This window comes from Hemiscyllium ocellatum, chromosome 22 (genome assembly GCF_020745735.1).
Source record: "Hemiscyllium ocellatum isolate sHemOce1 chromosome 22, sHemOce1.pat.X.cur, whole genome shotgun sequence".
NCBI lineage: Eukaryota > Metazoa > Chordata > Chondrichthyes > Orectolobiformes > Hemiscylliidae > Hemiscyllium > Hemiscyllium ocellatum.
In genome coordinates, this window is record NC_083422.1 from 44236475 (window position 1) to 44251331 (window position 14857).

At 43.2% G+C, this 14857-nt stretch overlaps 1 protein-coding gene across 2 annotated transcripts in view; it reads right to left on the bottom strand.

The window, feature by feature from the left end:
• Nucleotides 1-14857, bottom strand: part of fam204a (family with sequence similarity 204 member A) — a 77397-nt gene that overhangs the window by 31907 nt on the left and 30633 nt on the right. For both annotated transcript variants that reach the window (XM_060842459.1, XM_060842460.1), the window contains exons 5-7: nt 14720-14807; nt 13961-14063; nt 1605-1694 (exon numbers count right to left, since the gene is read on the bottom strand). In XM_060842459.1, coding sequence (XP_060698442.1) covers nt 1605-1694; nt 13961-14063; nt 14720-14807 — 281 coding nt within the window. The remainder of the gene's footprint in view (nt 1-1604; nt 1695-13960; nt 14064-14719; nt 14808-14857) is intronic.

Here is a 14857-nt window from a genome sequence, read left to right on the forward strand (position 1 = left end):
AAATATTACTCTTGGTTGTCTTTTGGTTGAGGAGAACCCACTACAAAACAGTGCTTTTTTGGCACAGTGAAAATACCAACACGTGGATGATATATCATGAGACAGAAATTATAACTTTGAACATTGCAATTGTATGGTATGGTATTACTGCAGCATCAACTCCAAAAGTGCCCCAATGAACAATTCACTAGGAAGCACATCTGTAAAAGTAATGCATCAACAGGTGGTCGTTCCTTCAACATTTCATTAATATCGCTGTCCATTCCTATATCATCACCATAACATGCTGTACTGGACCGGATGAAGGAAAATCCACTTGATGGATAAAATGCATTAACGCTGTGAACCATGATGCTGCAGAACCTACATTTCGTGCTGCAGTACTGTTAACTTTGTATATTTAGAAGTCCATGAGGTGCCCATAAGGCAAACACAATATTAATTGCTTCATAGTTAGCAAAGAAGGTGTAATATCCATACTTAATAAAAATAAGCAAAGTACAAAATCACACAAGGTTGTCATCTTGGCTCTCTGCAACCAATGCAAATGAGTATCGCTGCTGTTTTTCCTCCCATAACTGTGTAGTGCGCTACTTCAAATATCACTGAACATTTGAAGTTTCCCAAAATATTGTTTGGCTTTCAAAATGAAACCCAAGATAACAACATTCTGCATTTCAATTATATTTAGTGTAATTTTAGTGTTTGGTTTAGCATTTCATAAATACCAAAGAAACTATCTGGTTACTTTAGCAACTAAAAGTTACTACTTTATTTCTCATTTGGAGGAAAAATGTTTTAGTTCTTCATGCAATCTCCTCTTCTAAGAGGAGATATACGCTCCACATGTAAAATATGCCTCATATCCATAATCACTTCACTGAAAATTCTTACAACTGCATCAACAAAGCATGCGAACCAATGTTCATATTTACTAAATGGCTTCATTATGAATGCCTGACTGAGAGCCAAGACCCAAAATATTCAACCCAGTGAGAAATGTCTACACAGTTGTGAAGGAGACTGTTCTTCAAATTTCAAAATCTATTATGTGGTTGACCTTGCTGAATGGGCATGGAAGATGAATAAGAGAAATGAGGGGACCTAGGGAGTCATTGGAAATGTGAAAGGGCATGAGATGAATGGAAAATGCATGGATGTTTTGGTGGCATAAATAGCACATAAGAGATACGGAGGAACAGAAGGGGAATCTGGTTGGGGGGGGTCATGGAAGTGGTGTTAAGGATAACTGCGAGAGAGCACATAACTGTAGACAGAACTGAGCTGATGTCCCAGTAAACAAAGAGGAGCTGCTTATCTGTTAGTTTCAATATCTGCCCTCTCAGTCTCTGCTGTGGGCTTCTATCCAGTAAAGGGTAGCCTTAACACCAGTCTATACCTGACATTTAGACATAAATCATGGGCGATTGGCCTGACTATCTGAAGTTGGGATTATGAAAGACACTGTCAAACTAAAGGGTAAGTTCAGCACACAGACTCCAAGTATGCTCTATTCACATATTTGTTTTCTTTGCAGAAAGGTTAAAGAAATATTAATGTGATTTATAAGATAAAATCTCTTGGCTTGTGGTTTAGCAGCTTACCCCACGAACAGCTAGACTGTCACTCAGCTTTTCTGCTTCTTCTATATCCCCTGTAGCAATGGCCTCGTCAAGGTTTTTCTCCAGATTTGTCTGAAAAAGCAGTTTAATAAATGAATTGCAAATAACAGCATGTAAAACTTCAATTACCTAAGGCTCCACTCAGCAATGATAAAAAAAACATATACACAAAAGGTTATGAACAACCAGTTACTGGTAAATAAAGCAGTGTCAGTTATTGTCAACAAGTCTTGCCCCTCTAACAACAATATTAATGTTATCACTAGCTACTGACTCCATCCCTTGCCCACAGCAAGGGTCGAAGCTTAAGCCACTCGGATTGCAAACTCGGCGTCACATATTACCATCAGCTTCCAACCTCACATTTGGGTGATCACCAAGTCTATCTATTTCTACTTCTGTAATATAGCCAGACTGCACCCTGTTTCAGTTCAACTATTGTGGAAACCCTCATTTATACTCTATATCTCTAGACCTGATTATTTCAATCCACTTTTGGCTGGTTTTCCATACTGCATTGTTTGTAAACTTGTGGTCATTGAAAATTCTGTTACTCATACTGTGACGTGCACCAGCTCTGCTCATCTACAACCCTTTGGCTTGGTATCCCACACTGGTTCTTGGTCAAGAAAATAAAATTCTCAACCTTGCTTTCAATTCATTCCAGGGCCTAGTCTCTTCCTAACATTATATCTTCTTCCAGTCCCAAAATTTTCCAAAATACCTATGTTCCTCTAATGTTGACCTCTTAAGCAGCCTTAATGTTAATGGCTTAATGATTACAGACTACATCTTCAGTTCCCTAGGCGCAAAGCTTTGAAAAAAGTGAGGACTGCAGATGCTGGAGATCAGAGCTGAGAGTGTGATGCTGGAAAAGCACAGCAGGTCAGGCAGCATCCGAGAAGCAGGAGAATTGATGTTTCAGGCAAAAGCCATTCATCAGGAATGAGATGTGAGCCAAGGGGTTGGAGAGATAAATGGGAGGGAGGTGGGGCTTGGGGGGTGTGGGGAAGGAAGCTGTGAGTGCAATAGGTCAATGAAGGTGGGGGTAATGGTGCTAGTTTGGAGAGGAGGGTGGAGCGGATAGTTGGGAAGGAAGAGGGACAGGTAGGACAGGTCATGGAGGGCAGTACCGAGTTGGAAGATTGGATCTGGGATAAGATTGGGAGTGGAATGACGAAACTGCCGAAATCCATATTGATCCCGTGAGGTTGGAGGATCCCAAGGCGGAAGATGCGGCCTTCTTCTTCCAACTGTTGGGTGGTTAGGGTTTGGCAATGAAGGAGACTCAGGACCTGCATATCCTTGGCGGAGTGGGAGGGGGAGTTGAAGTTTTCGGCCACAGGGTGGCGGAGTTGCTTGATGCGAGTGTCCTGCAGATGTTCTCTGGAGCGTTCTGCAAGTAGGCAGCCTGCCTCCTCAATGTAGAGGATACCACATCAGGAGCAAATGATATGTATGGAAGTGCAGGTAAAACTCTGACGGATGTGGAAGGCTCCTTTGGGGCCTTGGACGGAGGACGTGTGGGCACAGGTTTTGCAATTCCTGCGGTGGCAGGGGAAGATGCCGGGAGGGGAGGGTGGGTTGGTGGGATGCGTAGATACGACAAGAGGGAATGGTCTTTATGGAATGCAGACTGGGGTGGGGAAGGAAATATCTCTCTGATGGTAAGGTCCGTTTGTAGGTGATGGAAATGGCAGAGGATGATGCAATGTATACAGAGGTTCCTGACGCCACTCACCTGAACATCGCCATCAGAATTGCCTACAACACACGTTTACGCCACATTCCCCGCTGCGGATCCTACAGTCACCACCTCCACCCTGTCGATGCCCAGGGTGCATGCCATTTCTGTAAATGACGTCACCCTCCATCTCTCAACTACCACGCACACTGTGTGGGGGGGGGGGGGGGGGGGCGCTGTGATAGTTTGGCACACTGACCTCTGCACCACTGAAGCCAGGTGCCAACTGGAAGGCACAGCCTCCTACTGCCCCCTTGACCATGACCTCACCTTCCATCACCAAACCATCATCTCCCAGACAGTACACAACCTCATCACCCCCAGCCGACCCATTGTCTCGGCTTCCTCCTGCCCCACCAAACTCATCTTCACATACCTTGATACTGTCCTATCCCCCGATCCAGGAACTCCCCACATACATTTGATACACCACCCACACCCTCCATCTCCTCCAAGACTTTCATTTCCCTGGCCCCCAACATCTTCAACATGGACATACAATCCCTATATGCTTCTATCTGCCATTACAAGGGGCGCCAAGCCCAACGATTCTTCCTCTCCCGACGGATCCCCCACCCAGTACCTCTCCACCGACACTCACATTTGGTTGGCTGAACTGGTCTTTATCTTCAATAATTCTCCTTTGAATCCTCACATTTCTTCCAGACCAAAGGGGTAGCCATGGGCACCTGCATGGGCCCCAGCTATGCCCGTCTGTTTGTCAGTTAAGTGGAACAGTCAATCTTCCACAGTTACACCAGCACCAGACCCCACCTCTTCCTCCGCTACATTGATGACCATATTGGTGGCACCTCGTGCTCCAAAGAGGTGGTTGAACAGTTCATCAACTTCACCAATACATTCCACCCTGACCTTAAGTTCACCTGAATATGCATGCTGTACTGAAATATTTAACTGTACCAAGACAAGTTAACCTATTTGTATTTCAGTTTCAAAAGTGTAATACTGGACTGATTTACAGTTTATCATTTCAGCTCTAAGTACTTAAAAGCTGATACTTTGATGTAGAGCAAACTTTGTTTTGACCATTATTTTCTGAACCAGCTCCCTCAATAAACCGGCAAGTTTTATATACATGAAATACAAGAACTTTACTGTATTATTGTACTCCCAGCATTCCCAAGTGTAGTCAGTTGAGGAGTGAGAAGTCTCTCTGCCATTAAATAGTAATGCAACTTTACTTAAAATACAATGCAAGTGATTTATGCAGTAAATGAAGTATAATAGTGATGTGTATGCCTCCTGCATTACACTTCTTTTATTTAGAGTGCATTTTTACATTGATTAGATGGACCTCTTGATGAACCAGAATTTTTGATCAACTGGCACACCCCTGGTCCCACAGGTAATAGTTAATAAAATGTTTGCTGTATAATGTTCAAGTAACCTCAAATTATTCATTTCACTAACCAGTTCAATTTGTTTTTCATGCACAAGATACTTACCTAAAGACATTAGAAAAAGATTTAAAGCATCTTATGAAAGCTGACAGAAAATATGTTTAAATGACAGACTGATGGATGAATTTCTGAAATCTGCATGTTACTGGACTAGTTTTAACCTGTTCTACATTGATTATATTTTTAGCACTTGTCCATCAATTCAGTCCCTGCAGTAGATCCAGTCTTTTTTCTTTACAATGCCATTAAGGTGTCATAAAGCACTCTGATTAACACTGTCAATTGGCATTCAGGTCTTAAAGTGTCTAAATATTTAACTCTGGTATGCAGCTGAATGTTATTAAACTATTCTACGAGAAAGACTACATGTGGCTACAAGACAGAGCAAGGGTGAAATACGAATGAGCAGCAATGTGCTAAAGTCAAGAGAAAATTCTCTTTAACCAGGGGTTTCCTAATTCGTGATTTTAAAAAAATTATGGGAGGTGGGCATCACTTGATGGACCAGCATTTATTACATAAGAACTAGGACCAAAAGTAGGCAATTCAGCCCTTCAAAATGATCATTGTTGATCTCATTTGGGCCTCAAGTACAATCACCTGCCAGCTCCTCATAACACTTCATAACCCTTCTCTAGTTGCCCTTGAGAAGGTAGTGGTGAGCTGCTTTCTTGAACCAGAGTAGTTCATTTGGTTTATATTGACCCACAATACTGATTAGCGTAAACCTGTGTATATTATATATATGCCTACATAGATATAGACAATAGCTTATGAATTACAAGAAACACAGTGCTCAAGACAAATGATTTTCATAAATCTTTTGCAGAATATGTTTTGCATGACAATCTTTATGGCAGTATTTCTGCAAAAATGTAACTTCTTTCCCCCAATTCAATATTTTCAAAAACACGTTTAGAAACAAAATATCCTGTAAATAGAATTTCAATGTATCTTGTACCATGAAACTGAAATTATTGTTTTATTATTGCGGTTGTGATTCAAATCGTTTGTACAACACATGTTTTTCAGTCCTCCGAATAGTTAGTTGGAGGAATTTCTGCTCATCCTATATTGGATAAACAGTGTCACTAATCAGTTACAGAAAAGTGGTCACTAGAAGTGTGACACTGAGCTAGAGCAGAGAGTCACTGGAGTTCATGTGGAACCAGTTGTGTTTTCAAATGATGGAGGTGAGGGGCAGTCTGTAGATGAGAAATTGAAAGGGACCAAAATGGATTGCTGAGGAGCTCCAGAGGCAATCATGTAGGAAGGAAAGCAGGTGAGTCTTTGACTATAATTTGATACATAAGAATGAAACCTGACATCTTCAATAATTAATAAACCCGAAATTTACTGCAGCTTTTTCAAGTGAGTTTCTTTATTGCTCACCATCATCTTCAACTCATCCAAATACAGAAAACAAGTAAAACTTCATCCATAACACAGTGTGCTTCAACTGAACTTTCCACATTCTCTCCTCACTGGCCTAATAGGTTTCACCCTATGTGTGCTACAAATTACTTATAAATCTTTTCCCTACTCTGTATTAAACCCCACTTATTTATCATTCCTCGTCAACTCTGTACGTTTGTCATTTCCTAAAGACTGACTTCAAAGTCACTAATGACCACATATCCCTTCATAGTCCTAAACTATAACATATTTATTTCTCCACCAGCTCCACTGTCAGTTTGTGCATTCTGTTCTTTGGTTTGGCCAACCATGCATCTCTACCTCTTCTTGTTCCACTAATGATTCAGTCATCACCGCTCATATTCAATTCTCCATATTGCTTCCTGTCTTACTGGTCTCAAAGTTAAATTTCAGAACTTCTCCAATCATGACTCACAGCTCTTTATGGAGTTCTTGTTTGCTGTTAGAAATATTCCTTTTCTTGTACTTTTTGATGCATTGGAGGCACTTATCAGAAGTAAGCTTCTGCCAGTACTGTTCGTACACAGAACAGTTCAAATGAATTCTCTGAATGTGAACAATTCTGCTGATGGTTAAGCAGGTTAATATATAAAGCATCATATGGCTTTATGGCACATGAAGAATTAAAGGCTTATTTCAAAGAGCATAATTTATTTAATTTATTGTTGACTTCCTCCATTTTTATTGATTGGCAATGCACTTCCCTGGGCCAGTACCAAAATTTATTACTTCAATATCAAAGTTATCTTAAAACCTCACAGCTAATAAGCAATTGATTATATTAAGCTGTTATGATTCTTGAGGCGAAACAAGCAAATGCTGAGCTTTAACTGCCCACTACACACTGCCCATACACTACAGTGTATGACAATGAGCCAATGAGAAAAGGCAAATCAACAATCATTCTGAGTATGGTGGGCAGGAGGGAGAGATTAGCTGCAAAATAATATGTATCACCCTGTTCCCCAAGACCAGCAATCAGCATCTTCCCAATATTGGAGTTTTTTTGTATTGTTTGATGCAAGTTGATTTATACCAGATTTATCTCAGATTAGATGTACAAGGGGAATTTGAATGAGTGTTGCATTCTAACCTGCCAACTTATGTATGATTGTTAGCATTTCCTTCAGGATGCAACCTAAGTATTATTACTACATACACATCTTCTGAGCAATCTATAAACCTAGGCTGGCAATAGAAGACCTGGGGCGAAGTACTTTGTTAAGAGAGATGACATGGAAGTGAATGATATAAAATGGACAAGAGATAATTTTCTGAAAAAAAGGTGATTGGGACACATCTGCTCCTCATGCATTCCTCTAGTGATTAATTTCATCTCAGGTAATTTCACCTATAAACATGAAACTGACAAATGAAGGAACAGTCACCTTCTCAGGGTGAGCAAAACTTTATAATCTTGTTAAGCCTAAATCTGTTCAAACTGCATTTGAGCTTCAAATGTGACATACTATTCATCACCAAGACAGCTTATTTCCAATTTTTCAAAACAGTATTCCACCTTTCAGCTGCTGAAACCCTTGCATACATCTTTTTCCATCTCTATTCTTAACTAATCTAATGCTCCCCCTGCTGGCATTCCAGCTTTCAATTTTATACTGTTCAATACTCAAAAACAAACTGCATTTGTATACTGTATAGACCTTTCAATGGAGTAAAATATCTCAATGTGCATCAAAACAAAGTTCAACAGTAAAGCCACAAAGTGATATAAATGAAGTTTATTAAAATGCTTGGCCATGAAGTACATTTTAAGAAGAGTTTTAAAGGAACAAAACAGCATATGTGGGGAGAGGCTGGAAGTCTGGGTGAGATGCTGTTTGGATGGCCAACGCAGACTCAATGAGCCAAATGGCCTCTTTCCTCACTGTAGGGATTCTATGATAAGAAAAGTTAAGGAACATAGAAACATTTATTGTACAGAAAGAAGCCATTCAGTGGAGCAGCAGAGGGGTTTCGGGAGGAAATTCCAGAGTTTAAGGCCTTGGCAACTAAAAAGAAAATCAAAAGGCCAGTACTCGCACAGCGGAAGGTATTTAGGCAGAACTGAAGGCTCCTCAAGGTTACAAAACTAGGAATGGGTGAGGCAATGGAGGAATTTGGAAACAAAAAAAGTGAGGTTTTTTTTGAGACTGAAACATTGCTTAACTGGAAGTCATGTAAGCCAGTAAGTTAAATACTGATGGTACTGACTACATTTGGTATGAAATAGAATGCAAGCAAATACAATCTCTTGTGCTCAAGTTTATTCAGGATGCAAAATGGAAGACCATCCAGGAGTCTGTTCAAATAACAAAAGCAAATAAGGGTTTCAACAGAAGGTGAGCTTAGGATAGGAGTGTAAACAATCAGTTACAGAGGTGGAAATAAATGGCTTTACTGATGGTACAGATATGCGATTGGAAGATCATCATTTCTGGGTCAAACACAACACCACGGTTGTGAAAAGCTTCAGACTCTGCTTTCTGTATCATGTCCTGCATTAAATCTCAGATCCACCATCCTGGTTTGATTAGATTAGATCTTTCATCCTATCTTTCAATGCATTAATTGCAAAATCCGTGGGTTTGTACATATCAAGTCCTTAAAACTATAAAAGGTGTTGAAGCGGTAGTAGGCCTTTCAGTCCACTGAATCCACTCTGCCATTCAATGAGGTGTGGCTGATATGATAACCCTCAACAGCATGTTCCTTTCTTTTCCCCTTTACTGATTAGAAATCTGTCTATCACAGCTTTGAATACACTTAATGACCCATCTTTGACTGTCCTCTGCGGTAAAGATTTCCACAGATTCAAGAGATTCTGAACAAAATTCCTTTTTATCTCTGTCTTAAATGTGTGACCCTTATTCCGACATTATGCCTTTGGGTCACCCACAACCCTTCCACATCTACCCTACCAAGTCTCCTTAGAATCTTGTACGTTTCAATAAGATTGCCTCTCATTCTTTTACATTCCCATGAGTACAGGGACAACCTACTCAACTTCTCTTCATAAGACAGTCCTTCCATATCCAGTATCAGCTGAGTGAACCTTCTCTGGACTGTCTCCAATCTTTGCTAAGACAAAGGGACCAAATGTACTGCAGTTGTGGTCTGTGTAATGCCTCATATAGTTTTAGCAAGACCTCCCTTCTTTTACAGTCCACTATCTTTGAATTCATGCTGGAAAAGCGCAGCAGGTCAGGCAGCATCCAAGGAACAGGAAATTCGACGTTTCGGGCATAAGCCCTTCTTCAGGAATGAGGAAAGTGTGTCCACAGGCTAAGATAAAAGGTAGGGAGGAGGGACTTGGGGGAGGGGTGATGGAGATGTGATAGGTGGAAGGAGGTCAAGGTGAGGGTGATAGGCCGGCGTGGGGTGGGAGCAGAGAGGTCAGGAAGAAGATTGCAGATTAGGAAGGTGGTGCTGAGTTCGAGGGATTCGACTGAGACAAGGTGGGGAGAGGGGAAATGAGGAAACTGGAGAAATCTGAGTTTATCCCTCATGGTTGGAGGGTTCCCAGGCGGAAGATGAGGCGCTCTTCCTCCAACCGTCATGTTGTTATGGTCTGGCGATGGAGGAGTCCAAGGACCTGCATGTCCTTGGTGGAGTGGGAGGAGGAGTTAAAGTGTTGAGCCACGGGGTGGTTGGGTTGGTTGGTCCGGGTGTCCCAGAGGTGTTCTCTGAAACGTTCCGCAAGTAGGAGGCCTGTCTCCCCAATATAGAGGAGGCAACATCGGGTGCAGCAGATGCAATAGATGATGTGTGTGGAGGTGCAGGTGAATTTGTGGCGGATATGGAAGGATCCCTTGGAGCCTTGGAGAGAAGTAAGGGAAGAGGTGTGGGCGCAAGTTTTGCATTTCTTGCGGTTGCAGGGGAAGGTGCCGGGAGTGGAGGTTGGGTTGGTGGGGGGTGTGGACCTGACGAGGGAGTGATCTTTTCGGAAAGCTGATAGGGGAGGGGAGGGAAATATATCCCTGGTGGTGGGGTCCGTTTGGAGGTGGCGGAAATGACGGCGGATGATACGCTGTATATGGAGGTTGGTGGGGTGGTAGGTGAAAACCAGTGGGGTTCTGTCCTGGTGGCGGTTGGAGGGGCGGGGCTCAAGGGCGGAGGAGCGGGAAGTGGAGGAGATGCGGTGGAGGGCATCGTCGATCACGTCTAGGGGGAATCTGCGGTCCTTGAAGAAGGAGGCCATCTGGACTGTACAGTATTGGAACTGGTCCTCCTGGGAGCAGATGTGGCGGAGACGAAGGAATTGGGAATATGGGATGGCGTTTTTACAGGGGGCAGGGTGGGAGGAGGTATAGTCTAGGTAGCTGTGGGAGTCAGTCAGTTGATAGTAGATGTCCGTGTTGATTCAGTTGCCCGAGTTAGAAATGGAAAGGTCTAGGACGGGGAAGGAGGAGTCTGAGACGGTCCAGGTGAATTTTGAGGTCGGGGTGGAAGGTGTTGGTAAAGTGGATGAACTGTTCAACCTTGTCGTGGGAGCACGAGGCAGCGCCGATGCAGTCATCGATGTAGCGGAGGAAAAGGTGTGGGGTGGTGCCAGTGTAGTTGCAGAAGATGGACTGTTCCACATATCCTACGAAGAGGCAGGCATAGCTGGGGCCCATGCGGGTGCCCATGGCAACTCCTTTGGTTTGGAGGAACTGGGAGGATTGGAAAGAGAAGTTGTTCAGAGTGAGGACCAGTTCAGTCAGTCGAAGGAGGGTGTCAGTGGAAGGGTACAGATTGGAACGGCAGGAAAGGAATGAGCGGAGTCCTTCATAATGGGGGATGGAGGTGTACAGGGACTGGATGTCCATGGTGAAGATAAGGCATTGGGGACCGTTGGGAAACCTCCTGCCCAAAATCCACAAACCTGACTGCCCCGGCCGACCCATTGTCTCAGCCCGCTCCTGCCCCACCGAACTCATCTCCGCATCCCTTGACACGCTCCTGTCCCCCTTAGTCCAAGAACTCCCTACCTATGTTTGGAACACCACCCACGCCCTCCACCTCCTCCATGAGTTTCACTTCCCTGGTCCCCAATGCCTTATCTTCCGCAGCTACACTGGCACCACCCCCCACCTTTTCCTCCGCTACATCGATGACTGTATCGGCGCTGCCTCGTGCTCCCACGTGAAGGTTGAACAGTTCATCAACTTTACTAACACCTTCCATCCCGACCTCAAATTCACCTGGACCGTCTCAGACTCCTCTCTGCCCTTCCTCAACCTTTCCATTTCTATCTCGGGCGACCGAATCAACACAGACATTTACTATAAACCAACTGACTCCCACAGCTACCTAGACTACACCTCCTCCCACCCTGCCCCCTGTAAAAACACCATCCCATATTCCCAATTCCTTCGTCTCCGCCACATCTGCTCCCAGGAGGACCAGTTCCAATACCGTACAGCCCAGATGGTCTCCTTCTTCAAGGACCGCAGATTCCCCCCAGACGTGATCGACGATGCCCTCCACCGCATCTCCTCCACTTCCCGCTCCTCCGCCCTTGAGCCCCACCCCTCCAACTGCCACCAGGACAGAACCCCACTGGTTTTCACCTACCATCCCACCAACCTCCATATACAGTGTATCATCCGCCTTCATTTCCGCCACCTCCAAACGGACTCCACCACCAGGGATATATTTCCCTCCCCTCCCCTATCAGCGTTCCGAAAAGACCACTCTCTCCGTCACTCCCTCGTCAGGTCCACACCCCCCACCAACCCAACCTCCACTCCCGGCACCTTCCCCTGCAACCGCAAGAAATGCAAAACTTGCGCCCACACCTCTTCCCTTACTTCTCTCCAAGGCCCCAAGGGATCCTTCCATATCCGCCACAAATTCACCTGCACCTCTACACACATCATCTATTGCATCCGCTGCACCCGATGTGGCCTCCTCTATATTGGGGAGGCAGGCCACCTACTTGCGGAACGTTTCAGAGAACACCTCTGGGACACCCGGACCAACCAACCCAACCACCCCGCGGCTCAACACTTTAACTCCCCCTCCCACTCCACCAAGTACATGCAGGCCCTTGGACTCCTCCATCGCCAGACCATAACAACATGACGGTTGGAGGAAGAGCGCCTCATCTTCCGCCTGGGAACCCTCCAACCTCGAGGGATGAACTCAGATTTCTCCAGTTTCCTCATTTCCCCTCCCCCCACCTTGTCTCAGTCGAATCCCTCGAACTCAGCACCGCCTTCCTAACCTGCAATCTTCTTCCTGACCTCTCCGCCCCCACCCCAACCTGGCCTATCATCCTCACCTTAACTTCCTTCCAGCTATCACATCTCCATCGCCCCTCCCCCAAGTCCCTCCTCCCTACCTTTTATCTTAGCCTGCTTTCCTCATTCCTGAAGAAGGGCTTATGCACGAAACGTCGAATTTCCTGTTCCTTGGACGCTGTCTGACCTGCTGCGCTTTTCCAGCAACACATTTTCAGCTCTGACCTCCAGCATCTGCAGACCTCACTTTCTCCTCTTTGAATTCATGCCCAGCATTTCAGTTGCATTCCCTGTTACCCACTGAACTTAGGTGAGTTTTCTGTAATTCATGGATTCCCAAATCCCTCTGTCCTATAGCTTACTGCAGTCTTTCTTCATTAAAGTAACATTGTTACTCTAGTCTTCTCGCCATTTCTTCACATTTCACCACATTACATCCCATATGTCAAGTCTTTGCCTGCTCACTTAACCTGTCTTTATCCCTTTCCAGACTCTTTGCCTCCTTACCACTTGCCAGCCTGTCTATTTTTGCGTCATCCACAAATTTGGTTACAGTATATCCTATTTCCTCAAAGTTATTGAAATAAATTGTAAATAACTGTGGCCCCTGCACTGATTTTTGTGGAATTCCACTAGCTACAGATTGCCATCCTGAAAATGCCACACTTATCCCCAAGTCTCCGTCCTCTATTAGTTGCCTATTAATTTATCCATGTAATATACCACCTTTAACACCATGGGGTCTTATCTTATTAAATAGCCTAATGTGTGACACCTTGTCAAATGCCTTTTGAAAATCCAAATATATTACATCCAATGCTTCCCTTTTATCCATCCTGCTTGTTACCTCCTCGAAGAGTTCTAGCAAATTTGTCAGGTATGATTTCCCCTTTGTGAAGCCATGCTGAGTCTGCTTGATCATATGGTGTATTTAAAAATGCTCTGTGTATCCTTTAGAAAATAATCTAACATGTTCCCAGTAACTGACATTAAGCTAACTGGTCTTTAATTACCTGAATTTTGTCTCCCCTTTTTAATGAAGCTGTTACATTGACTGTTTTTCAATTCTCTGGGACGTTTCCAGGATTATCCTTTTTACATATTTAGAGGTCTTGTTGTTTCTCTTGATATTACTTCCAAGTTTACCCTCAAAGTTTACCACCTTCTATTTTTTGTAATCTCTGTTTCAAGCATCACGATAACCTCCCATAGCCCTCTGCCCTCTTCTCCATGCTCAGCTCCTCTGATTCCAGCCTTCAATTTAACCCCCTTTCCCTTGTCCTCAACAGAGGGCCATTGCTTAGTACTTCCTTTCCAAACCATGACATTTCAAAGATTCTCAAGACCATCCCCTAGACCAAGGGTTCTGTCACCTCCCCAGTTTTCAGTTCCTGACTCTGTATTCCAAAGGACTTTGCATGGAGTGCTTTTCTCATTCAAGGCAAAGATAAAATCCATCCAAATTCAAATGAACTCACACAGTGTGTAGACTATGTAAGCAAACATTCTTACCTTTAAAGGAGGTGCACTACAAGCAGGAATCTCAAATCTATCATTTGCTCCAATATATTGTTTTAGTTCACTCCAATGTGACTCTTGGGCATTCAACATATCACTAGAAGCAAACAAAACCTCAACATTATCAACACACAAAGTTACAATTAATCAACTTATTTTACAGAATTGGTCATGGCCATCCTATATATCTGTGTTTTGACTCAATGTCTTGAATGAGTTATGTACGTGAAGTTTAAAATCAAAGAAATAAGTTGCATAAATTAAAATTGAGGGTCAGTAGAATAGTGGTAATATCACTACATTAGTAATTCAGATGCCTGCATTGATGATCCAGAGACCTGGGTCCAAACTTTCACAGCTCAGCAATTTACTCTTGGTTAATAAATAAATCTGGAATAATAGCTCGTACTGGTAATGGTGACCATCTAACATCTATCAGAAAGTTATCTGGTCCTTTACGGATGGGGTTCTGTTATCTGGGATGTGTCCCTAGTACCACAACAATGTGGTTGACCCCTAATCACCCTATGATCTGGCAAACCACACTCTGAAAGGCAAAATTTGCACAAACAAAACTTCATTCATGAAACTGTTTTCAGGAAAAAAGTAGCCTTGCATCTTTTAAAGAAAAACTTTTAAATTTAACCTGCAAGTATTGAATTTTGAAACTAGGTGAATTATAAACATATTAGATAATCACATAATTGTCAACAAAACTGAGAAAATTTGTGTACATTAATTCCACTTAAGTACCTTTTATTCTCTATTTTCTGCTCTTGCTTGAATTTCTTCATTTTAATGGAAGATTTCTCATAATTTGATTCTACTTCTGTCAGGTCTTCTATATGACGATAATAAAATGTTATCAACATATTCATTACAACTGTGATC